This window comes from Heterodontus francisci, chromosome 1 (assembly GCF_036365525.1).
Source record: "Heterodontus francisci isolate sHetFra1 chromosome 1, sHetFra1.hap1, whole genome shotgun sequence".
Classification (NCBI taxonomy): domain Eukaryota; kingdom Metazoa; phylum Chordata; class Chondrichthyes; order Heterodontiformes; family Heterodontidae; genus Heterodontus; species Heterodontus francisci.
Genome location: NC_090371.1, coordinates 128,515,174 through 128,542,521, shown reverse-complemented (window position 1 = coordinate 128,542,521; position 27,348 = coordinate 128,515,174). Strand labels below are relative to the sequence as shown.

Here is a 27,348-nt window from a genome sequence, read left to right as displayed (position 1 = left end):
CAAAAACTAAGGATGGAGCCCTGCTGCGAATTCTGTGCTTCAAGTTGGTGCAGCAGAGAACTGAAAGTGACCACTGCCTCCAGTCTGAAGTCTTAATCACCAGAAAACTACAAACACCCAGGCCTGCAACTTTAAAAGATAAACTGTCTACCGAAAGGACCCCGAACACCTACTTTACTTCAAACCACTTGCCCTTTTCCTCTCTTTCTATCTATTCGTGTGTGTGAGTGTTAATGCGTGCGACCATTTCAGGAATGAATACTCCTCAATAAATAGTTAATCTTAGGTTTTCTTGTAGGTTTAAAACAGATCTCGTTCTTTGGCCTCGTTGTCTCGAGAGACAATGAGTAAGCGCCTGGAGGTGGTCAGTGGTTTGTGCAGCAGCGCCTGGAGTGACTATAAAGGTCAATACTAGAGTGACAGACTCTTCCACAGGTGCTGCAGATAAAATTGGTTGTCGGGGCTCTTAAACAGTTGATTCTCTCCTTGCGCTTCTGTCTTTTTTCCTGCCAACTGCTAAGTCTCTCCGACTCTCCACGCTTTAGCCCCACCTTTATGGTTGCCCGCCAGCTCTGGCGATCGCTGACAACTGACTCCCACGACTTGTGATCAATGTCACAGGACTTCATGTCGCGTTTGCAGACGTCTTTAAAGCGGAGTCATGGACGGCCGGTGGGTCTGGTACCAGTGACGAGCTCGCAGTACAATGTGTCCTTGGGGATCCTGCCATCTTCCATGCGGCTCACATGGCCAAGACATCTCAAGCGCCGCTGGTTTAGTAGGGTGGATATGCTGGGGATGTTGGCCGCCTCGAGGACTTCTGTTTTGGTAGTACGGTCCTGCCACCTGATGCCAAGGATTCTCCGGAAGCAGTGAAGATGGAATGAATTGAGACATCGCTCTTGGCTGACTTACGTTGTCTAGGCCTCGCTGCCATAGAGCAAGGTACTGAGGACACAGGCTTGATACACTTGGACTTGTGTGTTCTGTGTCAGTGCGCCATTTTCCCACACTCTCTTGGCCAGTCTGGACATTGCAGACGAAGCCTTTCCCATGCGCTTGTTGATTTCTGCATCGAGAGACAGGTTACTGGTGATAGTTGAGCCTAGGTAGGTGAACTCTTGAACCACTTCGAGTGTGGTTGCCGATATTGGTAGATGGGGCATTTCTGACGTCCTGTCCCATGATGTTCGTTTTCTTGAGGCTGATGGTTAGGCCAAATTCATTGCAGGCAGCCGCAAGCCTGTCGATGAGTCTCTGCAGACACTCTTCAGTGTGAGATGTTAAAGCAGCATCGTCAGCAAAGAGGAGTTCCCTGATGAGGACTTTCCGTACTTTGGACTTCGCTCTTAGACGGGCAAGGTTGAACAACCTGCCACCTGATCTTGTGTGGAGGAAAATTCCTTCTTCAGAGGACTTGAACGCATGTGAAAGCAGCAGGGAGAAGAAAATCCCAAAAAGTGTGGGTGCGAGAACACAGCCCTGTTTCACGCCACTCAGGATAGGAAAGGGCTCTGATGAGGAACCACCATGTTGAATTGTGCCTTTCATATTGTCATGGAATGAGTTGATACTTAGTAGCTTTGGTGGGCATCCAATCTTTTCTAGCAGTCTGAAGAGACCACGTCTGCTGACGAGGTCAAAGGCTTTGGTGAGATCAATGAAAGCAATGTCGAGGGGCATCTGTTGTTCACGGCATTTCTCCTATATCTGACGAAGGGAGAACAGCATGTCAACGGTCGATCTCTCTGCACGAAAGCCACACTGTGCCTCAGGGTAGACGCGCTCGGCCAGCTTCTGGAGCCTGTTCAGAGCGACTCGAGCAAAGACTTTCCCCACTATGCTGAGCAGGGAGATTCCACGGTAGTTGTTGCAGTCACTACGGTCACCTTTGTTTTTATAGAGGGTGATGATATTGGCATCGCGCATGTCCTGGGGTACTGCTCCCTCGTCCCAGCACGGGCATAGCAGTTCATGTAGTGCTGAGAGTATAGCAGGCTTGGCACTCTTGATTATTTCAGGGGTAATGCTGTCCTTCCCAGGGGCTTTTCCGCTGGCTAGAGAATCAATGGCATCACTGAGTTCTGATTTGGTTGGCTGTATGTCCAGCTCATCCATGACTGGTAGAGGCTGGGCTGCATTGAGGGCAGTCTCAGTGACAGCATTCTCCCTGGAGTACAGTTCTAGGTAGTGCTCAACCCAGCGGTCCATTTGTTTGTGTTGGTCAGTGATTATGTCCCCTGATTTAGATTTGAGGGGGGCGATCTTCTTGATGGTTGTCCCAAGAGCTCTCTTCATGCCATCATACATTCCTCTGATGTTTCCGGTGTCTGAGACCAGCTGAATATGACTGCATAGGTGTTGCCAGTATGTGTCTACCGGTATGTAAATAGTAAATAGGTAGTAAAAGGTGGCGTGGGGCCTACTCGGGACAAAGAGGGCGATATATGCTTAGAGGCAAAGGGCAAGAGAATACTGAATGAGTACTTTGTATTGGTGTTTGCTAAGGGAGAGGATGCTGTCAAAATATCAGTAGAAGGAGAGATGGTAGAGGTAATGGATGAGGTGAAAATTGATGGGCAGGATGTACTGGAAAGGCTGGCTACGCTTAGATTGAATAAGTTATCTGGTCCTGTCAGTTTGCATCCCAGGTTATTAAAGGAAGTGGGAGTGGAGATAGCGGAACAGCTTGCCATAATCTTCCAATCTTCCCAAGAGACAGGAGAGGTGTCAGACGATTGGAGAGTGGCAAATGTGGCACCCTTATTCGAGAAAGGGTGTAAGGACTTACAGGCCGGTCAATTCAATATGTGTGGTGGCTACGGCTTTAGAAACAATAATCGGGAAAAAATCAACAGGCACTTGGAGAGGTTTGAGTTAACCAAGGCGAGCCACCACAGATTTGTAAAGAGCAGATTATGCTGACCTATCTAATTTTTATTTTTGATGATGTAACAGAGAAGTTTGATGAAGGGAAAGCAATGGATGTTGTCTATATGGATTTTCAGAAAGCGTTTGACAAAGTTCCATATAAATGGCCAGTTACCAAAATTAAAGCTCATGGAATAGGAGGATCAGTGTCAGCATGGATAAAAAGATTGGCTTAAGGACAGTCAACATCGAGACATGGTAAATGGTTGTTTTTCAGACTGGAAGGTGGTAGATAGAGCTGTTCCCCAAGGTTCAGTGCCAGGCCCACTACTTTTTTTAATATACATAAAAGATTTGGAATACAGAGTAAAATTTCAAAATTTGCCATGTTACCAAACTTGGAGGTGTGGCAGACAGTGAGGATGACATCACTCGATTGCAACAGGACAAACGTAGGCTGGCAGAATGGGCAGATAAGTGGCAGGTGGAATCTAATAGAGAAATGTGAGGTGATGCATTTTGGCGATAGGGAGAGGCAATATAGACTAAATGGTGCAGTTCTAAAGAGTGTACACGGACAGAGAGACTTGGGGTTTAATGTGCATGGATCTTTAAAAGTGGCAGGACATATTGAGAGAGTGGTCAGCAAAGCAGATGGTATCTTGGGCTTCATAATAGAGGTACTATGTACAAATGTAGAGAGGTTATGCTGAACCTTTATCAAGTTTTGATTCAGCCACAACTAGAGTATTGTGTCGAGTTCTGGTCATCACACTTTAGGAATGATGTGAGGGTCTTTGAGAGGGTGCAGAGGAGGTTTGCTAGAATAGTGCCAGGGATGAGGGATTTTAGCTACAAGATTAGGTTGGAGAAGCTGGGGTTGTTCTCCTTGTAGCAAAGGAAATTGAAGGAAGATTTGATAGAACTGTGCAAGATTCTGACAGGTTTCGATAGAGTAGACAAAGAAAAGCTATTCCTGTTAGCTGAGGGTAAAAGGACTAGGGGACACAGATTTAAGGTTTTGGGAAAGAAGTGCAGGGAGGATGTGAGGAAGGAACTCTTTATGCAGCGAGTGGTAATGACCTGGAACTCACTGCCTTGACGACGAGGGTGTTGGAAGCAGAAGTGATGAATGATTTCAAAAGGACATTGGATGGGCACTTGAGGGAAGTAAACTTACAGGGCTATGGAGATACAGCTAAGGAATGGGACTGATTGGATTGCTCTGCAGAGAGTTGGCATGGAATCGATGGGCCAAAAGGCTTCCTCTGCCGTTATAATTCTATGATTATTGTTTGTATAAGCTTTCCCATCACCAAGGTTAATTTGACTGGCCAGTAGTTGCTGGGTTTATCCTGTGCACCCTTTTTTGAGCAAGGGTGTAACATTTGCAATCCTCCAGTCCTCTGGCACCACCCCCATATCTAAGGAAGATTGGAAGATTATGGGCAGTACCTGTGCAATTTGCACCCTTACTGAGAGGGGAAAAGTTTAGGGGGGATATGCGTGGAAAGTTCTTTACGCAGAGGGTGGTGGGTGCCTGGAACGCGTTGCCAGCAGAGGTGGTAGACGCGGGCACGATAGCGTCTTTTAAGATGTATCTATACAGATACATGAATGGGCAGGAAGCAAAGAGATACAGACCCTTAGAAAATAGGCAACATGTTTAGATAGAGGATCTGGATCGGCGCAGGCTTGGAGGGCCGAAGGGCCTGTTCCTGTGCTGTAATTTTCTTTGTTCTTTGTTCCCAATATCCTCAGATGCATCTCATCCGGTCTTGATGACTTATTAACTTTAATTACAGCCAAACTTTCTAATACTTCCCCTTTATCAATTTTTAGCCCATCAGTATCTCAACTGCCTCCTCATTCACTGTGACTTCAGCAGTGTCAACGTCCTTGGTAAAGACAGATGCAAAGTGCTCGTGACGTACCTTAGCCTTGCCCTCTTCCTCATGCGTAGATCCCCCTTTTATCCCTGATCAGTCCCAAGGACGCATTGTACAGTGAGCTCGTCACTGGTATCAGACCCACCGGCCGTCCATGTCTCCGCTTTAAAGACGTCTGCAAACGCGACATGAAGTCCTATGACATTGACCACAAGTTGTGGGAGTCAGTTGCCAGTTATCGCCAGAGCTGGCAGACAGTCATGAAGGTGGGGCTAGAGAGTGGCGAGTCGAAGAGACTTAGCAGGAAAAAAGACAGAAGTGCAAGGAGAGAGCCAACTGTGTAACAGCCCCGGCAACCAATTTGATCTGCAGCGCTTGTGGAAGAGTCTGTTACTGTAGAATTGGCCTTAATAGCCACTCCAGGCACTGCTCCACAAACGACTGACCACCTCTAGGCGCTTACCCATTGTCTCTCGAGAAGAAGAGTCCCAAACCTCCTCGTTTTATACTAACCCTACAGTAATCCCATATTCCCTACCACCTACCTACACGAGGGGCAATTTACAATGACCAATTTACCTATCAACTGCAAGCCTTTGGCGGTGGGAGGAAACCGGAGCACCTGGCGAAAACCCACGCGGTCACAGGGAGAACTTGCAAACTCCGCACAGGCAGTACCCAGAATTGAACCCAGGTCCCTGGAGCTGTGAGGCTGCGGTGTTAACCACTGCACCACTGTGCAGTCTGGTTCTCATATATTATCAACCTGACATCTGTCATAGGCACCCTTTTCCTGCTTCATCTTACTCTCTACCCCTTTCGTCATTCAGGGAGCTCTGGCTTTGTTTGTCCTACCTATCCCCCGGTGGGAATGTAAATCAACTGTACACAAACCATCTCCGCTATAAAGCCAGCCCATCGTTCCGTTACAATTTTGTCTGCCAATCTTTCATTCTAATTTATGCAAGACAGGTCCATTTTCAACCCACTGAAATTGCCCCTCCTCCAATTCAGTATTTTTATTGTAGATTGCACCTTGTCTTTCTCCATTGCTAATGTAAACGCTATGATACTATGATCACTGTTTCCTAAATGCACCCCTCGTGACACTTGCTCCACTTGACCTACCTCATTTCCCAGAACCAGATCCAGCAAAGCCTCCTTCCTTGTTGGGCCAGAAATGTACTGGTCAAGAAAATTCTACTGAGCTCACTTCAGAAACTATTCTCCCTCTTTGCCATTTACACTATTACTATCCCAGTCTATATTAGGATAATTAAAGTCCCCCCAATATCACTACTCTATAGCTCTTGCACCTCTGTAATTTCCCTGCAAGTTTGCTCCTCTATATCTTTCCCACTGGTTGGTGGCCTATAGGATACATCCAGTAGTGACATGGCACCTCTATTGTTTCTTCTTCTAACCCAGGCTTGTCCAACCTTATCGCGTGGGTAGGGGGGGGTGCACATTACAATTTTTGTCTTACATGGGGTGCCGGTGAGACAATTCTGGAAAGAGAAAGGGGAACAGAAAGATAAAGGCATTAAAAATTTATCTTACTATTAATCTAAACAACAACAAACACATTTTTGTGTTGAAGCTTTAAATGAAAAGACTAATTTATTGACTTACTTTCTCATCACTATTTTGGACACTGATTTAGTGAGGTACCTGGCATTTTTGTGCTGGCACAAGTAGTCAATGTTTGTCTGCAAAGTTGTTGCAGCAATGCAGAATATTCTGGATAGGTATCATTCTGTCAGGAATGATCTTGACTCTATCTCTTTCTCTTTCTCTATCTCTATCTCTATCTCTATCTCTATCTCTATCTCTATCTCTATCTCTCTCTATCTCTCTATCTCTCTATCTCTCTATCTCTATCTCTATCTCTATCTCTATCTCTATCTCTATCTCTATCTCTATCTCTATCTCTATCTCTATCTCTATCTCTATCTCTATCTCTATCTCTATCTCTATCTCTATCTCTATCTCTATCTCTCTCTATCTCTCTATCTCTGCCCCCTTTTTCTCTCTCTCTCTCTCTTGCTGACAGTTGCAGAGAGCAGGAACACTTAGCAGATGGTTGTTCAGTTTTTTTAAAGTTGCAAGTCAATTTCACAGCTGACAGGTCCTGACATTGGGAACGGCAGCTTCTGAACTTTGAATTGATTCGGTGTTTTCCGGCGGCATTTAAAAAAACAAGTTGGAGCTGACCGGAAACCCCAGAATCTGCCTTAAGTTCAGAAGCTGCTGTTCCCGATGTCAATACCTGTCAGCTGTGAAATTGACTTGCAATCTTTTTTAAAAGCTGGTCTGACAATGGGAAATTTCTCATCTCCAGTCACAGGCCCCTGGCAAGGATAAGGAACGGCCCTGGGTACAGTTTATACCTGCAGGCCGGATGGAAACCTTTGGCGGGCCAGTTCCTGGCCTGCGGGCTGTATGTTGGATAACCCTGCTCTAATCACATGTTCTTGACCCTTCTTGTTGGTCAAGTTGACTGGACCAACAACCACCAAGAGTTACTTAGGTTAAGGTTACTCAAATTGAATAGACTTAGAAAATTTCATTCAATCAGTTCTTGGAGGATTCAAACCAAGGCCTCAGAGGTGAAATGGCATAAAATACCTGGTGCCTCTTTTACTCTCCCTACCTTTTCCGCACTTCCTGCCCCTTCCCCTCCACCCACCCCCCCCCCCCCCCCAATCCAAAAAGGGTGATAATTTGGAAATTATCCAGCCAGTAATTGCCATCTTTAGTCAACTGACTACAAAGCTGTAGTACACGATAGCACATTTAGAAGTGCATAGGTTGACAGTTCTCTTGAGGGAGATAGAATTTCCTTTGTTGCTGCTAATTAATGAAGCAGATGGCTAGAAGAAGAAAAGCTGCAGCTGTGAATTGGAATGAACCCATTGGTGTGCTGAGATGTTTCACATTTTACTACTGCCCATTTTTTGACTCTGGTTAAGGCGGATCTTTCATCATAGAATATTCTTGCTTTAGTACAAGACTATATATTTTGAATTCCAAAAAATGTTTTTAAAATTGAATGTGATTAATTTGGAAGAGAATTAAATCCACAATTATTGTGACTGATATGATTCTTTTACATAAGTGTTTTCTTTAGTCTTCCATCATATTGTGAAAAGATTTGATATTCTGGGCACTTGCACTGTTCATTGTGTGCTGTATTTTCAACTAGATTGCAAGTTGGAAATGTAGCTTTGTCAAGCATAGCTGATTATTAAGATAATTTTGATGTCTGAGGGTGATGCAAGAACATTTCAGTTTAAAAAAAATGATGGGCTGTGATCAGCAAGATATTAGCGTACTCTTCTGGCCACTTGCAGCTCTGCATGTAGCTTTTGCTAATTCTGAAATCCTTAACTGTTTTTCTTCAGTGCAGGAGGTTGTGTTGCAATAATATGGGCTTATTTTTATTAGTTCTTTCATGTGACTTGGTGTGTGACTTAGTATCACTCTTTCTCATTATATCTTGCAGTTTGATGGCTGATTTGTGCAATTGATATAAAACTTACAAAGGGATGCTTCTACTCAAGCTGTGTAATTTCTTGTAAAACAATACATATTTTGCTTCCAGAAGAAAAGTACTTATTAAAACCATCACTAACTTTGGGACTTTACAGACTTTCCAGTCCTCACGATATATGTGAAGACACCTAGACTTTTTACAACAGCTCCAAATACGTACTTCTCCTTGTTGACTTGGTGGATTTTTTACCGTGAGCTTTTGACCAGCACTGAACTCTAAGTTTCGTGCCTAGGGTATTATGACTCATCGTCACTCTGTTTTGCTTTTCTCTTAGTTTGCTGTTGACATTAGGTTTAAGCAACAAACTAAACCTTGTCCTCGGAGCATGTTTAAACACTAACTTGTAAGGTGAGCAATCTGTTGTAGGCTGTGGGGTCATCCTGTAATAAAACAAAAAATTGTCAGGCCTGTGTCGAAGAGAAACATGGAAATTACTGCCTAGCTTGTCAACTAGTAAATACTTCTGCAAAGACCTGGTCACAATTTGTAGACTTCTTTCTGCAATACCATACGATGCTGGATGAAATGGTGGTATTAGTGTGTGCTTGACTCCATTCTTGCTCAAAAATATTTAAAATTCTTCTGACATAAACTGTGGACCATTATCTGACACCAACACTTGCAAACCAACTCCTCAAAACCTCAATAGTTTGGGCACTTGTGGTATTGGGCATAGATTCAACATTTATCCACTTGCTATAGCTATCAAACAAGACAAAATACTCTTTCCCTTCCACTTCAAAGAAATCAACATGTACTCGTTCCCAAGGTTTTATTTTGTTTGACCATGGAATGGAGGAAACCTTGGTTGGATCATTTCTCATTTTGAGACACACTTCACAACTTTTCACCTACTCTTCAATATCTCTGTCTACCTTTGGATACCAAAAATAGCTTCTTGCTACAGCTTTCATATAGCCTATCACTGTGCTCTTGATGAAGTTCCTCTAATAATCTCTCTCTAAACCTTGGCAGAATAATGACTCTTAAACCCTATGGGAGACAGCCTTGATCTACGCTCAGTTCATCTCTGCATGTGAAATTTTCTTTGGCCTCCTTATCTCGAGAGACAATGGATAAGCGCCTGGAGGTGGTCAGTGGTTTGTGAAGCAGCGCCTGGAGTGGCTATAAAGGCCAATTCTAGAGTGACAGGCTCTTCCACAGGTGCTGCAGAGAAATTTGTTCGTTGGGGCTGTTACACAGTTGGCTCTCCCCTTGCGCCTCTTTTTTTTCCTGCCAACTACTAAGTCTCTTCAACTCGCCACACTTTAACCCCGTCTTTATGGCTGCCTGCCAGCTCTGGCGAATGCTGGCAACTGACTCCCACGACTTGTGATCAATGTCACAGGATTTCATGTCGCGTTTGCAGACGTCTTGAAAGCAGAGACATGGACGGCCGGTAGGTCCGATACCAGTGGCAAGCTCTCTGTACAATGTGTCTTTGGGGATCCTGCCATCTTCCATGCGGCTCACATGGCCATTTCACATGTGAAATACTCCTGCAATTTCTCATTATCGCACTCATTAGGCCAGCCATTCATGACATAATTGAGTACTTTATTGAGCACCACATTCTTGAGTTTCTTCATAAATTTCTCTGGCAGACGCAGGTGGATAAGGTAGTCAAGAAGGCATATGGCATACTTGCCTTCATCGGTCGGGGCATACAGTATCAAAATTGGTAAGTCATGCTGCAACTGCACAGAACCTTAGTTAGGCCAACTTGGAATATTGTGTACAATTCTGGTCGCCACACTATCAGAAGGATGTGGAGGCTTTGGAGAGGGTACAGAAGAGGTTTACCAGGATGTTGCCTGGTCTGGAGGGTATTAGCTATGAGGAGAGGTTGGATAATCAACTTGGATTGTTTTCACTGGAATGACGAAGGTGGAGGGGCGACATGATAGAGGTTTACAAAGTTATGAGTGGCATGGACAGAGTGGATAGTCAGAAGCTTTTTCCCAGGGTGTAAGAGTCAGTTACGAGGGGACATAGGTTTAAGGTGCGAGGGGCAAAGTTTAGAGGGGATGTGCGAGGCAACTTTTTTACACAGAGGGTGGTGAGTGCCTGGAACTTGCTGCCAGGGAAGCAGGTACGATAGCGACATTTAAGAGACATCTTGACAAATACATGAATAGGATGGGAATAGAGGGATAAGGTCCCCGGAAGTGCAGAAGGTTTTAGTTTGGACAGGCATCAAGATCGGCGCAGGCTTGGAGGGACGAATGGCCTGTTCCTGTGCTGTACTGTTCTTTGTTCTTTGTTTGTTCTTTGTTCAGACACTGGCATGTCCTTTGTATATGTAAAGTAATTCACAGGTAACTCATTTGCTAAAAATGACTCAGTCCTCACTTCCTCAATGTCAGATGTATTCTTACTGATCCCTACTGTAAATAACTCGGACCAGTTTAACTGTATTTTCTTGAGCCAATTTTTTCCCATCAGGGAGACTTTGTTCCCTCGTACTATTACCAATGGCAAGTCACAGGGTGGAATACAAAGCTGCATCCTAACATTAACTTTATTGTTATTGGAACAACTAGTCAGTTTCACACCAGTTTTTCATCAGGGAAGCTTAGGGACTTGTTATATTCGCCTTCCAAGATAATAGACAGAGCTGCAGCTGTATCAATGATGAAGGTAAGTTGTGAATCTCCGACTTTCATTTTTACTGTGGGTGCTGGAATTATATATTCAGCCCTTTTTCTCTTATCTTCCATGTGCTGTTTTTCTAGCTCTCTGACTGAATACAACTCTTGATCTTCCTACTCAATAACATCAACTTCTGTTTCCATATCTCACGTGCGCATTCAAGGACTTCCAGACTTCTGAACTAGCTTTAGGTCTACCACAACCTGGACCTGGAGCTTTACCGCAACGTGGAGCATTACTGTTTCCTCTGCCCCTGCATGTTGCCATGATATGACCGACTTCCTCACAAGCATAGCACTTTGACTGGAAATGGGGGCATTTAAATGGTTGGTGGCTACCAAGGCAAATGATAGCATCTAGATTTCTGACTCCAAGTCTGTGAATTTGGCTGCCATGGCCTGGTTCCCAGTGAGATCTAGTGGACCTTCCCTGCCAGCTCAGGAAAAGAACTTCCTTGAAATCTGCCACTATCTCTTCCTGCTATTTCCATGGCTGTGGCCTCAACACAGGCCTCCTTCCACATCAGCTTATTGCCTTTACTCAAAAGCTTGGCCTGGATTTTACTGTTCTTTAGACCTTCAACGAATGTGTCTCTGAGGTTGACTTCTAAGTTCGTGCCATATTCACAGTGATGAGACAGTTTCTTTAATTCAAGGATATAACCTGTAATAGACTCACTTGGCAACTGCATCTTTCCATGGAATACAACTTGCAGTGCAATTTCATTCTTAGTCAAGCCAGAATATGTCCAGAATCTCATCAATTTCAAAATAGTCTAAAGTACTGGGATCTCGTGGGCAGCATTGGTTAAACACCACCTCAAAAGCATCTGGTCCTATCAGGGTGAGGAAAACATTCACTTTATCCTCATCCCCTATTTTATTAGCTTGCAGCCAAATGTGTAACCTTCGTTCATAATTACACCCGTCCTCTTTGTTAGGGTTGAATTCCCCCGTTGTCCCAAAATATGTCTTCAATGCCATATCTTTTCAATTATGTACCATGCTGTCTCACTGAGTTGTACTTGAGTGCAATGTGCAGACACACGTGATGCAATCTTTCAAATTACACAAACTTCCTCAAAATCGACTTTGGGAGTTCCAAAAAGTGTCACAATGTTCTTCAGACCGTAATCTCTCGAATGAAATGTAATAAAACAAATTCAATCCCATCTCGTCGTCATCTTTCTGTTGTGTATTCACTGAGTTAGTCTAACATGTGGGCCAGGATTTTATGCTGGTGACAGTAGTCTTGACATCCGGAAAAAGTGATGCCGAGAACCCCTAGTCACCTGTGAAAGGCCCAGTGAACCTAGTGCCAATTAGGCACTTAAGTGGACAGTTGTGGGCCTTCACAGGATCAAGGACCCTGGTAACGGAGGTCCCGCCTTCCGCAGACATATTGGCTGCTCCTGGTGGAGCATCTACCTGAGACCCAGGAGCATTGCTGGGCCCAGGCCACAGGCAGGTTAGGGCGCGAGAGGTCTCTCGGCATGGGGGTCACGGGGGAGGGGGGGGGTCGTTAGCAAAGGCAGGAGTGGCTCTCAGTGAGCCCCCCCCCCCCCCCACTTTCCCGAGGCTGGGTCTCTCGTTTAGACATGAAATGCCTTTTAAAAAAGGACACCCCAGCACCTGCACACCCAACCCAGAGATGGGAAGCAGCCTGCAAGGTCCTTCATGCCGTGCTTCCAGTGAGGTAACAGGGCCACCTGCCGCATGGCTAATTGCAGGATAAGGCCCTTAATTGGGCATTAATTGCCCAGTTAAAGGCCTCAGTTGGCGGCGGGGCAAGAAGGCCGTTCACAGGCCTTCCCACCCCGGACCTAATTTGGTCGGAGGCGGGAAGGTGGCGGGGTCCCCTCCCTGCTGCCACCCCACCCAATGTTATGTTCTACCCACCACAGGGGACAGCGTATAATTCCCCCTGAGGTCTTACTGCAAGCAGCCATTGTCCAACTTTATTTACACCTCCCCAACAGATAGGATAGTATAGTATAACAAAATGCTCAACTATTAGAATACATTTATTCACTAAGAACTGCAACAGGACCTTAAAGGAAATTAGCAACATTCTCCTACTGAGGATTACCCTGGTCCTGGGTAATCCTCAGTTGGACAATTTTTCTAACTTGCTTTAAGGTCCTGTTGCAGTTCTTAGTGAATAAATAAAATGTGTGGTGTAGGATTGAGATGTACAAATTAGGTTCCATTTCTGATCTGTAACTAGTTAGGATTTCTGCCTCTGATCCTGTATGTATGTGTGGATCTTGATTGAAAATGTGATGGGACTTGACTGAGTTCCCCTGGTCAAACAGTTCACCTTCACTGATTAAGTGACTTGAGCACAAAAATCAAAGTTGACACTCCAGTACTGAGAGAGTGCTGCTGTCAGAGGTGCCATCTTTTGGATGAAACGTTAAACTAAGGCCCCACCTGTCCTTTCGGGTGGACATAAAAGATCCCGTGGCACTATTTTACAGAAAAGCAGAGGAATTATTCCTGGTGTTCTGGCCAATGTTTATCCCACAATCAACATCACTTTATAAAAAAAAAAGCAGATTATCTGGCCCTTATCACATCGTCGTTTGTGGGACCTTGCTGTGTGTAAATTGGCTGCCACGTTTCTTACATTATAACAGTTCAAAAGCACTTCATTCGCTATAGAGCGCTTTCTACAGTCCTGTGGTCCTGAAAAGTGCTATGTAAATGCAAGTCTTTCTTTATAGAAAACACATCTTATCCCACGCACTTTTTTTTTTGAAAAGGGTTCCTTTCATCTGAGTGTCCCTGTCTATAGCTCAGAAGGGAGTTTGATCCTAGAGTTTGTCAAACTCAGTATACAATGGGTTGCTAAATGGAGTCAACGATCCGAGCTGGGTTATTATTTTTGAACGCTCTTTAAAATCAAAATATCAAACTACAGAGCTTCATGGAAGTGGAGACACATTTTACCACCACAGCAAGCAGCATCAGTGACCCTTGGATTATAATTGCAATTCAATCAATAAGTAATTTTGTATGGAATCTCACTCTTCCTAAATTGGTTCTTGTTAATGTGAAAAAATGCAAACTTTCCCACTGTGTGTAGGAAAAAATGTCCAGTTGCGGATGTGAAGTATTTGCAAGATTTATTGCAGAATTTAGAGCTGCTGGTCTAATGTTGTCATGAATTTAAAATCTTTGCTTCAGTGGAAAGAACAGATCAATCTCTGAACATTCTTTGGATCCCTGTGCATTGCTTGTTCTGGGATGTGCAAAACCTCTTGCTTTAATTATATATTTTCAAATTGCTGCCTCATTCCTTATTTGTTTGTATGTTGAATTGACTCAGGAGCATTAATTCCATTGGACAGTTGAGAATTTGGATAAGCAGGATAGTTTCTCGTTTAAAGATTTACGAAGCTTGCTCATTCTGTAAAAATGGGAAGGCCATTAAATCTACAGTCCTTCATGTATTCATAGTCTTGAATAGTTTAAAAGGAACAGTTTCCTTCAAATCTATTGAATAAATTATCATAGATGGCTTCTGTCTTTCACATACTGTACAGTTCATGTAGTGTAAGGTCTTTTACTATGCATTTTATTTGTGTTTTCGTTGTTTTCTTAATGCTGTGATTCAGTTTTAAATCATGTATGTTGGTAAAATAAAAACTATGATTGCAACCTCAGAAGTCAGTGGGCAATCAGCCAGTGCAATCAATTGACTTGGTCTCCCCTGGATTATTCTGTACAGTTAGGATTTTTTTTATTCTATAGCCTTAGGGGATTCAGTGCAATCGCAATATGCTAGCTTCTAAAATGAAATATCCAGCTGTGCATTGGTATTAGATATGCTCCCTCAGGGTCTGGCTGAAGCTTGTGGAAATCGATGGTACCTTCAGACATTTAAATGAAACATAAACTTGGATCTAGTGGAATTCTGCAGCGTTCATAAATTATTTCAAGAGTGAAGATTCTTGGTGTTGTCTCCACTGCAGGAACTTTTATTTTTCAAATGGGCTTTGGGATACTGGGCCAGGAATTTTACGCTCCCCCTAGGACCGGGCTGGGAGGCGAGGGGGGATGCGTAAAATTGAGTTTGATTTTACCAGTGGAGGGGAGGTGGTAGGCAACCCGGCTACCCTTGGGTTATTTGAAACCCTTAAGTGACTAATTAACGGCCACTTAAGGGGCCTCTTCCCGCTGCTGCTGGTAAATACCACTGTCGCTGGTATTTTATCAGCAGCAGGTGGGTTGGGCCATGCCACGTGACGTGCCAGGTATACCCTGATGACCTGACTGCAGGCTTGGGGTGCTGGGGTCCCTCCTGTTCAGGCACCCTATGTTCGATGGAGGATCCCCCAGTGGCGAGGGCCACCCCCACTTGAAGGACCCTTCCCCTGACCTTTTGATCGCCACCCCCTCCCTTCACTGGGGCCTGTCTGACTGGCTTTGGCAGGCCCACCCCACTTACATTTATTCCAGGCCTCCAGTGCTGCTCCTGGTCCCAGGCCCATTGCAATCCCAGCAATGGCTACCACTCCCAGTCTGATTGGCTGACAATTCTTGGAGGCAAGACACCTGCCTCGGGGACAGAAGCTATGACCTCCGGCAACTAATTGTCTGGTGACTGTAAAATCCAGCGTGACTTCCAGGACCGGCAGAGGCGGGCTCGCCCCCGACTTTCCAGCTGGTGGGAAGGGTCACAGCCATTGCGTTAAATCCCAGCCTTTATTTTTTTTTTGTCTGTCACTTCTCCACATTAGTGCTGTAATTGTTTCCCATTTAAAGCAATAGCAGCTGCTCTCTCTTCAAGCACAGGGTCCTATCTGTGCTCTAAGCAAAGCCACTTCAAAAAAAATCTGCACTGATCAAATGTGCTGACTTCCTGACACTTTACCAAACAATCCCACACCCAGCCACTTAGACTGCCCATATTTCTCTGCTTCCAGATTCCTTTTTAAAGCCCTTCTTGAGTACTCACAGCCTCCACACCACACTGTCACCTATTGAATGGTCCCAGGGCCCGTTGCTTCACAGTCTTATTAAGCCATAGTCACCAGATCTCATTCACCATCCACATTTACTCCTATACCTGTTCCTGCCCCACCACCTGCTGCCTACTACGTTTAGCAGACTGCTGCCTCCCACACATCAACCCCTGGTCCCTTCTCACACTCACCTGTGTACCAGCAACACCTGGATGACCTCTTGTCTGATTCTAGTACCCATCTCCAACACTTGCTTTTTGGCTATCCTTACTGTATACTTAAAAGTGTTAGGGATAGAAATTGATTACACAAAGGAAAATACGTGGGAAACTTGCAGTAGAGAATGAGACACAGTGTGAACAAGAGTGAGAAAAAGAGCCAAAGGCTTTGGGAAAAATGAGTATGAACTGTAGAGAGAGAGAGAAAGAAACTGAACAACAGTGGAGGCACAGTGGCGCAGTGGTTAGCACCACAGCCTCAGAGCTCCAGTGACCTGGTTTCGGTTCTGGGTACTGCCTGTGTGGAGTTTGCAAGTTCTCCCTGTGACCGTGTGGGTTTCCGCCGGGTGCTCCGGTTTCCTCGCACAGCCAAAGACTTGCAGATTGATAGTTAAATTGGCCATTGTAAATTGCCCCTAGTGTAAGTAGATGGTAGGGGATGTGGTAGGGAATATGGGATTAATGTAGGATTAGTATAATGGGTGGTTGTTGGTTGGTGCAGACTCGGTGGGCCGAAGGGCCTGTTTCAGTGCTGTATCTCTAAATAAATAAATAAACAGAGAGCAACAGAGAAAGTACAAGAATCACAGTTGGAGAATGAGGGAGACAATATTGTGTTTATTTTTTCCCAGGATCTTCAACACAAAAGAGATCAGTTGTGATCTTTAAATTATGTATCTAAATTTGTTTTACTCTTTCTGGGTAAGATTTAACCACTTATAGAAATTGTCCCTAATTCTAAACAGTAATCACTGCATTTCTGCTCATTTCACTGTCAATGAGCTCTTTGCCATTATTGTGAATTGGACAAGTTGCTTTGCATAAATATTTGTAAGGTTGTGATTTATGAGGCAATTAAACTGATGCTAATTTTATCTACCTATAGCTCTCCATAGTTACGCACTGACTCTGTGAATTGGGCTAGCATTGCTTCAGTTATGAAGTGTTTTAAAATTTAAGGCGTGAAAAATGACAGAGTTGTCACTGCACTTACCAATCTATCCTAACAAAGGGGTTTATGGTTTTCTTGCGACACAAGGGACTAGAGAAACTTAAAAAAAAGAATCATTGCTATGAAGCTGACCTGCTGAACAAAATAAATGAATATTTTTCTCTAAAGGTTTTGTTCTCCATCCCTGTCCTTTATTGATGTACATTGTTTTTCAGCTCAGGACTCGGGTAGGTAGCTGCTTTCCTCCCATGCCTCTATAACTGGGATGTTATGAATGCTCTAGGGGATGTCTCGAGAGCAAGTTATTTTTCTCTTCCTGATCTTTCATTGGTGTGTAACTCTAATATACTTGGGTTTGTCCCTCTTTGATTCACTGCAAATATAAAGAAGCCCAGCACAATTTGGAGTCATAGCCTGACAGCCAATTCTAAGCATGGAAGGTCAGAATGCGTTGAATGGTGTTCTAAGGTTTAGAAGTAGACTGCACTATCGTGGCTGTGTTAGCTATGTTGGTGCTGATTCTGTAGCATTTGAGATCATCTCTGAATGCACATTGGCAGGAGAGGTATTTTGATCAAAGCAGTTGGTATTCTAAATGTTCATATATTTCTTTTACAGTATATGAATAGGTTTTAGTGTTGGTGTTTGACGTAACACAATTTGTTGCCTTCATTAAATATTGAGTATTCATTTATCAATCGGTTTTTTCGAATTTTTTTTCTTTCTCCAAGGTGTCAGCTCCTTGCTGGATTATATTTCCAGGTGTTCCGACTCCCCCTATAGTTCTCCTTCTAAGTTACCATTATTCATTGTGTGAGCCAAGACAGTGTCAGCAGGCTTTTTGACTGCAGGGTGCTCACCTGATTTTCATACACGTGGATTTTCAGGCGGGGTCACCAGATAGCAATCAACAGCAGAGACCATGGCCGGGATTTTATCTTGATGATGGGGGTCACGACCACCAACTAAAGTGCCAATGGGGAAGGCCCGTCAGATTGCGTGCCAATTAGACATTTAAGTGGACAGTGGTGAGCCTTCCCCAGGATTAAGAACCGCGGCGATGGAAGCGCCACCTGCTGAAAGCTGTCGGCCAATCAGAGGCCAACAGCTCTTTAACTGAGCAGTGCCACTGCGGAGGCAGTGGCTGCAGCGGGTACTGGACTCATCAGAGGCGCTGGACCCAGGCCACAGATACATCAGGGAGAATAGATAACAACACAGAGCAAGGGTCACATTTGGGACATTCTGCGTTGGTTGACAAATTGAGGGCTCTAGTAAGAAAATTACTAATTAAGTAAATAGGGTAAACATGGAGAACAAGTTTCCATGTGGGGGTGTCCAAAACTAGAGGCCATAAATATAAGATAGTCACTAATAGATCTGATCACGAATAAAGAGAAACTTATTTATCCAGAGAGTGGTGCGAATGTGGAACTCGTTACCACTTGGAGTGGTTGAGCCGGATAGCATAAATGCATTTAAAGGGAGCTATATAATTAGAGGAGAGAGAAAGAAATTGAAGTATATGTCGATAGGGTGAGATAAGAAACGTTGGAAGGAGGCTCATGTGAAGCATAAACACTGGCATGGACCCTTTGGACCAACTGGCCTGTTGCTGTGCTGTTCATCTTTTGAGGCGAACTCTTGTGTTTTTTATTTTCAGCGCCAGGGTATTCAAACAAACTGTAAATCCACTCGGTCTCACTAGAGGGTGCCATGGTCTTACTAATTAGTTTGACAACTCCAACAACGCAATGAAACATTTTTTTAAAAAAGGAACAACGTCTGAATTTACTGAATGTTGAATGTCTGTTAGTGCAGTGGCAGCACTCTTGCTTCTGAGTCAAAAGAGTCAAGTCCAAATCCAGGACAATGAATTGAGGCTGACACTTCAATGTAGTACAGGGGGAGTGCTTCAGTGTGGGTGGAGGTGCAGTATTTCAGTATTCAAAATAACTACCTTATTGGAGCAAAGCCAATGTATAAATGGAAGACTCACTGGCTTTGGATACAGTTTTCATATAGCAAACACGAGTCTGGTTTGGTTGCACATTCGCATCCGTTGTTTATTAGCCTGCTCAATCTGTTGTAATCATATATAAAACTCTATTCAATGCCAAACTGCTTCAATTCTTCTTTTCCCATCAAAAATTTCCGCTTTCTGTAAGGAGTGACCTTAATGGTGTGTCTATGACTGTAGAATTTACTCCTTTCATATTTAAAAAAAGCATTCTTGCACAGCAAGTCATGCATTGCCTAATGTACAATTGGCCTAAGTGTGGGTCATATGTGGTAACATTCAGTGCCAATGATGATCATTTACTTTTAGTATCAGCTTCAATCATTAAGTCTGCTTTTAAAAATTAAAAGAGCAATTGAAAAATTCCTTTATTTCGCATGAAAGAAAGTTAATTTCTATTGATCTTGTATAATTAAAAAAACTCTTAAAATTGAATCTTTATCTCTAAAGCTAGCAAGTGTTAATTTTATTGTATTCTTTGTTCTTTTTCTAGCTGAACCCTGGTTGATCCGGAACACCCAAATATACCTGCTAGTCAGGATTTATGAAGATGGAACACCCCCTCCAATGGGCACGTTACAGATGGCAGAGGTTGCTATCTACAGATGGAAACAGTAATAGATACACTTTATCATTAGTCCCTGGATGGTTTAAAACTTCCCAACCACAGAAAACTGGAAACAAACATCGATTAGTAATTCCCTGCCTTGGTGAATTCACTGAAGAATATGAAAAGGTTGTCAAAAATTATATGACCAATAGGATTCAAACAACCAAGTATACCCTGCTGAGCTTCATTCCAAGGAATTTGTTTGAACAGTTTCACAGGTACTGTCTGTTAACTAGAAGGTTACTTGTGCAATCTAACCTGTTTGTGACAACATAAATGTGAAATTGCTCTACTTCATTGTTAATCTCTTGCCCTCTTTTTCTTTGAAAATGTAAAATTTTGGTGGCTTATATGTCCTAAAAGTAAATATTGCCACTTCAGAAACATTAAAAAAGAAGCCATTTCATAGAGGTTTCTCAACATGATTCTGCTTGCACTGGAAGCAATGTGAATTAAGAGATTGAAGCAGATTGTTTGTTCTTGCTATCTAGGGATTAGTTATGCCAAAGCTTGGCAGGAAGGTCATGTTGGTTAGGATCATTGCTTTTCATGGTACTTGTATGTGTAGGGGGTGCAAGTTTGTGCTAAGAACAGACTCTAGGTTATATGGTATCTCCAGTTCCTTGTGGAGGTTGAATATCATTCACTCTGATTTGCACATGTTCCACATTGTTTCAGGCACATGCTTGTTGAGGGAAAGGCTGTACTTTGCCATAGAGATGGGGAATGCACCTTCTTGGAGCTAATAGTGACAGTTGTGCTAGCTTGCTCATCCCAGGGGACTCTTGCTCTTCACTAGCCCGGCCCAGTAACCACAGAACTAGATCCTTTAGGATTGTAAGACCAGTCAATATCCTATTGGTCTCCTGGACTGTGAACCAGGAATACTGGATGTGGGGAATGACCAGAATATGTGTACTTGGTATCTTTTATAGGCACAGTTGCTGCAGAAGTCCATGGAGTTCATGGGGCTTGCGTTATATGCGATAGATCATCTTGAATTGGCCATTGTGAATTTTGAAGCAGGTGATGTTGAGGATCTGTGTCTATATCTCTCATCAGTCCTCTTCCCTTAATGCATAATCTTTGTTGTCTTCCTCAGCTTTCAACAACTTGCACTTATATAGTGCCTTTTCTATCCTATCTTTGGCCATAGAGGTGATCATGGTGCATAGGGTGGAGGTGTATATTTTGCAGCTGTTGTGCTAAAACCTAGAATTCATTAGCTTTTTCTTGTAGCCTTACCAAGTGCTGCCTTTTAATGTTCTGTAAACCTGTACCCACAAGTCCCAGTGTTCTTCCACAGCATCGAGCCTACTTCCATTCAAAGTATAATTACTAAAGTTATTTTTTCCAGACTAAATGTGTCACCTCACCTTACAATGACTTACAACTGCCAGTTTTTAGATCATTCCCGCATCAGTATCCCTATGCAGCTTCCATTGATCTTCTAAAGAATTAACTATATTTCCTAATTGGGTGTAATTTGAAAATCTGGACACTTCCCTCTAGGGCAGTATCTAAATCATTGATTTACACAATGAACAGATGTGGCCCAAATAGTTGTTGTTTCATTCAAAAATCATGAACATTTGGTATTATGTGACCACCAGCTCTGTTGCTTTGGGTCCCATGGCTCTGGATCTGGCCAATTTAAAGTTATGGATCTTGATGTTTCCACTAATACCATTCAGGGCCACACTCCATGCTTGATACCACCAGTGCAATCTAAAGAGTATCCATGCCAGCAACAAATTTGACAATTTAAAACAATTTCGCTTTGGTGACGTTTTCTCTTTAAATTAAAAAGTAGAAGTACATTTGAAAAAGAAAAATATGCCCCTTAGCCATTTATCCGTTCCTGATGTCTTTATTCAATGTTCTGGACAATAGCTACTGGGTCATGATGTAATCATGAAATGGAAAATATTTGCTGTACTGCAGAATCACTTGTAAATAACATTAGTTCAGGAATGTAGGGGGAAACAAATGATCCTAATCTCACCAGACAACTACATTCCTCCATTCCCCTTGCTCCTCCCGCTTCTGTAGTTGGAACACTGTGATTTGTGTCCAGTCCCATTCATACTGTGTCCCTGGAACCTGTCTGGTATTGAGATAACTTTCTTGTTAAATCTTACTGCCTAAGTTTGCCACCAGGGACCTCTTGTCGAGTAGCTGATTATTTTGACACCAATGCATAGCATTGAACACACTGATTTTTTTTTTGTATATATTGATTAATATTTTAATAGTGAATGGCTTGTCCCAGGCACTGCACTTGTTCTCTAAATTCTAATCTCTATTTGCATCACGGACATGTCTGGTACATTGGAAGAAGAGTTTATTTTCACTGATTTTGTTAGTTCACAGCAGCATGAGCTACTTGTGCTCCAGAACTAGCTGCACCCTTAGCCAAGCTGTTCCAGTAGAGCTACAACACCGGCTTCTACCCAACAATGTGGAAATTTGCCCAGATATTCCATTCCACAAAACGCAGGACAAATCCAATCCAGCCAATTACCGCCCCATCAGTCTACTCTCCAATCATCAGCAAAGTGATGAAAGGTGTCGTCAACAGTGCTATTAAGCAGCACTTACTAGGCAGCAACCTACTCACTGATACTCTGTTTGGGCTCTACCAGGGCCACTCGGTTCCAGACCTCATTACAAATTTCGTCCAAACATGGACAAAAGAGCTGAATTCCAGAGTGAGGTGAGAGTGATCGACCTTGATATCAAGGCAGCATTTGACCGTGTATGACATCAAGAAGCCCTAGCAAAATTGAAGTTAATGAGAATCAGGGGGAAAACTCTGCACTGGTTAGAGTCATACCTAACAATGGAAGATGGTTGAGGTTTTTGAGGTCAATCACCTCAGCTCCAAGACATCACTGCAGGAGTTCCTCAGGGTAGTTTCCTAGGCCCAATCATCTTTAGCTACTTCATCAATGGCCTTTCCTCCAACATAGGTCAGAAGTGGGGATATTTGCTGAAGATTACACAGTGTTCTGTACCATTTGCAACTTCTCAGACACTGAAGCATCCATGCCCATCCATGTCTTGTTAGAGATATAAGCTTTTCAGCCAGTACAGAGACAGGGAAAAGTGGGGAGGGGTGGTGGGGGCAAGGGGAGCGGGGAAGAACAATTGGGAAGGTTTGTGTCAACCGTGGCTCAGCTCATAGCACCCTTGCCTCTGAGTCAGAAGGTTGCGGGTTCAAGTCCCGCATCAGGACTTGAGCGCAACAATCTAGGTCGACGCTCCAGTGCCGCACTGATGGAGTGCTACACTGTCAGGGCTGCCGTCTTTCAAATGAGACATTAAACCAAGGCCTCATCTGTGCTCTAAGGTGGATGTAAAAATCCCATGATGTGATTTTGAAGAAGAGAAAGGGATTTATCCCTGATGTCCTGGCCATATTTATCTCTCAATCAACATCACAAAAACAGATTATTTAGTCATTGTCACATTGCTATTTGTGGGAATTTGTTGTGTGCAAATTAGCTGCCACGAAAACGTCCAATGGCCGTGAAAAGCACTTTATAAATGCAAGTATTTTTTTCTGTGATAGGGTGGAAGGCAGGAGAGATCAAATGAAAATAGGGATAATGGTGCAAGGCAAAAGGGGGTGGTAATGGACAAATAAAGATGCTTTTGACACTGTTACAGGTATGAGCACTGATGTGCGACTTAAGTGTGAACATTTTTACTGAAGCAATCAATGGTCATAGGAACAGGAATAGGCTATTCAGCCCCTAGTCATGTTACACCATGCTATGAAATTATGTCTGATTAGCACCTTAACACAATTTGCCCAACTTTCCTCCATATCCCAGTTAAATCGTGGTCCCGTCTGCTCTCTCGAGTGGATGTGAAAGATCCTGTGACTCTATTCGAAGAAGAGCAGGGAAGTTCCCCCAGCTCTGGCTAATACTTATCCAATCAACATCACAAAAACAGAGTATCTGATCATTTAACTGGTTGTTTGTGGAAGCTTGCACTGCACAAATTGACTGCTGTGTTTTCCTACATTACAACAGTGACTGCACTTCAGTACTTCATTGGCTGCAAAGCAGTTTGGGATATCCTGAGGTCATGAAAGGAATTATAAAAATTCGAGCCTGTGGTCTTTTCCTTCTGTGCTGGTCGACACCAATGGGAGCTTTCTGGGATCTTGAATCAGTGGCCATTCTTCAAATGTAAACCCAGACACAGTAAGGTGCCACCTGCATGCCTATGGTGGATTTACCAGCTGCTTACTCATGGTGGATGACGTCCACGAACATGCACTTTCCAACAGAGACTGGTGATCAGGGCGAGGAAGTGCTAGCAGACATCAAAGCAAATTGTAGCATCCGTGTTGGTGCCTTGGTGGTGATTGGCCACCTCAGAGGCCAGGGGTTGAAACCTGCTTAGTGCCATCTGCATGGTACATTTATTCACTGAACCACTGGATAAGTCCAGAAATTTGGATATAATAGTAAATCAATCCGATCCAATTGAATTTTAGAATTTTTTTTTTTAAAGCTGCATTTGCTGACACCACAAGCACTAGCTGGTGCAGTATTGGCACATGCGCAAATATAGCCTCATTGACTGAAACGTCACTATCTGCGATGTCTCAGGCAGCTGCCAATAATAAATATGGCGCTGCTCAATTTGACACATAAAATGAATTAAACCCATCACCGCCTCCATCCCACTCCCAACTGTACCCCTCTTGCTCCCCACCTTTCCATTTGCCCCATACCTCACCCCCACCGGCCACTCGCTTCTGGCCTCGCCGATTCCTCCCCTCGGCTGCTCGTTTCCCACCGTGCCGCCCAGAGTCGCGGGGTGGGGGGGGGGAGAGCGGGGTGGGGGTGCGGAAAACCAGCATGGAGCGAACGGCCAAGGGTGGAGTGAGCGGCGGTGGGGTGGGAGCGGTGAGCAGCCCAGGCAATGAAGTGGTTTGCAAGTGGCCGACGGGGGAAGCAGCGAGGGGGGCGGGTGGGGCCGTGAGTCGCTGGGAGTGGGAAACTGAAAGTGGTGATTGAGACGGGGATGGCGGGAGGGAATGGGATTCTATTAGGAGGAATGGCGGCAGCGATCGTGGCCATTGAGGGGTGAGGCAATGCTCAGACGTCATTACGTCTGACGCTATTGCATGGTGATGTCTGCGTGCGTGCGCGCATTCATACTAGCAAATGTTCGGACACACTGATGACTTAAGCGATCGCTCTGTGCATACTCTGCGTTGTCAGGAGATACTCCGTTTTTTAAATGTGTGATCTTGATTATAAACATAAAAGATAGTTGTACATTCTACATGTGTTTGCTTTAAATGTAATTCATTTTAAAAACACCAGATTTCTGAATGGAATTTACATTAATTTTGTGGATTATTCTAACGAGCAGAATTTATATTACCGTTGCTGCTCAGTGAAAATGTTTCAACTCATTTATTTCCAATCCACTAAAATGTTACAAACCTGAGTTTGATGACTTTTATTCACTTATTCACTCAGAACAATCTTACTTACTGAGGAAGTGACTATTTCAGGCAGGTGAAGACTTTTGGTCCATCCTGCCCACAATGTTCCCTTGGTGCATTTCTAATAACCCTGAATCACCTTTGTTGACAAGAACCTGGCCATTTCCTCCTTGAAACCCGTTAAGATTTCTTGTTTTACCACCTGAACCAGTAATCAGTTTTAAGTATTTGAGAAAAGAAAAGAGAAAAGTATTTAAGTATTCACCACAGTTTTAGTTAAAAAAAAGTTCATATTGCCTTTGCTGTTTTCTTTTGCTATCCTAAATTTGCTCAAAATCTTTACACAACAGAAATGTTTGTTTGGATCAGATTTGTCCACACCTTTCAGAATTTTTAAGCATTTCTTTCCTATCTCCTCTCCTTTGAATAGGGAGAAGACCTAGGACAGTCTTTATAAATGTTAGCCGATTAGGGATACTTTGATAGTTTAGTTCTTTTGTGTTGGCAGAAAAAAATATGTCAAATGAGGAATTTTTAATTCATTGGTTGAAAACTTGCATTAAACTTTTATTGGGAAAACCCCTGCAGTTAAATATTTTTAAAAACTGGCAGCCAAGATGGCCAGCATAATTTGTATCTGAAACACTTTTTCTTGTTCCAAAAGATCCAGCCAGAGACAGAGGTTTGAGCAGCATGGACCCAGGACAATGGCTTGCTATGAGTGATTGAAATTGTTGCAACCGAGGCTGGAGGACTGCACTGTTTTTTTTTAATTCATTCATGGGATGTGGGCATCGCTGGCTAGGACAGCATTTATTGCCCATCCCTAATTGCCCTTGGTGGTGATGAGCCGCCTTCTTGAACCACTGCAGTCTATGTGGGGTAGGTACACTCGCAGTGTTAGGAAGGGAGTTCTAGGATTTTGACCCAGTGACAGTGAAGGAACAGTGATATAGTTCCAAGTCAGGATGGTGTGTGGCTTGGAGGGGAACTTGCAGGTGATGGTGTTCCCATGCATCTGCTGCCCTTGTTCTTCTAGGTGGTAGAGGTTGCGGATTTGAAACATGCTCTCTAAGGAGCCTTGGTGAGTTCCTGCAGTGCATCTTGTATATGGTACACACTGCTGCCACTGTGCGTCAGTGGTGGAGGGAGTGAATGTTTGTGGCTAGGGTGACAATCAAGTGGGCTGCTTTGTCCTGGATGGTGTTGAGCTTCTTGAGTGTTGTTGGAGCTGCATCCATCCAGGCAAGTGGAGAGTATTCCATCACACTCCTGACTTGTGCCTTGTAGATGGTGGACAGGCTTTGGGAAGTCAGGAGGTGAGTTACTTGCCACAGGATTCCTAGCTTCTGGCCTGTTGTTGTAGCCATGGTATTTATATGGTTACTCTAGTTCCGTTTCTGGTCAACCCCCGGGATGTTGTTAGTGGGGGATTCAGCGATGGTAATGCCTCATGGGGAGATGTCATTGATGTCATTGCCCGCCACCTTGTGTGGCGCGAATGTTACTTGCCACTTATCAGCTCAAGCCTGGATATTGGGTCTTGCTGCATTTCGACACGGACTGCTTCAGTATCTGAGGATTCGCGAGAATGCTGAACATTGTGCAATCATCAATGAACATCCCCGCTTATAACCTTGTAATTGTAGGGAAGGTCATTGATGAAGCAGCTGAAGATGGTTGGGCCTAGGATACTACCCTGAGGAACTCCTGCAATGATGTCCTGGAGCTGAGATGATGGACCTCCAATAACTACATACCTTTGTGCTAGGTATGACTCTAACCAGCGAAGTGTTTTCCCCCTGATTCCCATTGACTCCAGTTCTGCTAGGGCTCCTTGTTGCCATACTCGGTCAAATGCTGTCTTGATGTCAAGGGCAGTCACTATCACCATACCTCTTGAGTTCAGCTTTTTTGTCCATGTTTGAGCCAAGGCTGTAATGAGATCAGGAGCTGAGTGGCCCTGGCAGAACCCAAACTGGCGTCACTGAGCAGGTTATTGCTAAGCAAGTGCCGTTTGATAGCATTTCAGCAGCACCTTCCATCACTTTACTGATGATCCACTGGAAACTGATGGGGCGGTAATTGGCCAGGTTGGACTTGTCCGGATTTTTGTGTACAGGACATACCTGGGC

At 43.8% G+C, this 27,348-nt stretch overlaps 1 protein-coding gene across 2 annotated transcripts in view; it reads left to right on the top strand.

The window, feature by feature from the left end:
* Positions 1–27,348, top strand: part of LOC137372279 (phospholipid-transporting ATPase VD-like) — a 307,708-nt gene that overhangs the window by 107,497 nt on the left and 172,863 nt on the right. For both annotated transcript variants that reach the window (XM_068036018.1, XM_068036029.1), the window contains exon 2: positions 19,621–19,955. In XM_068036018.1, the coding sequence (XP_067892119.1) occupies positions 19,672–19,955 (284 nt within the window). In that variant the 5' untranslated portion in view covers positions 19,621–19,671. The remainder of the gene's footprint in view (positions 1–19,620; positions 19,956–27,348) is intronic.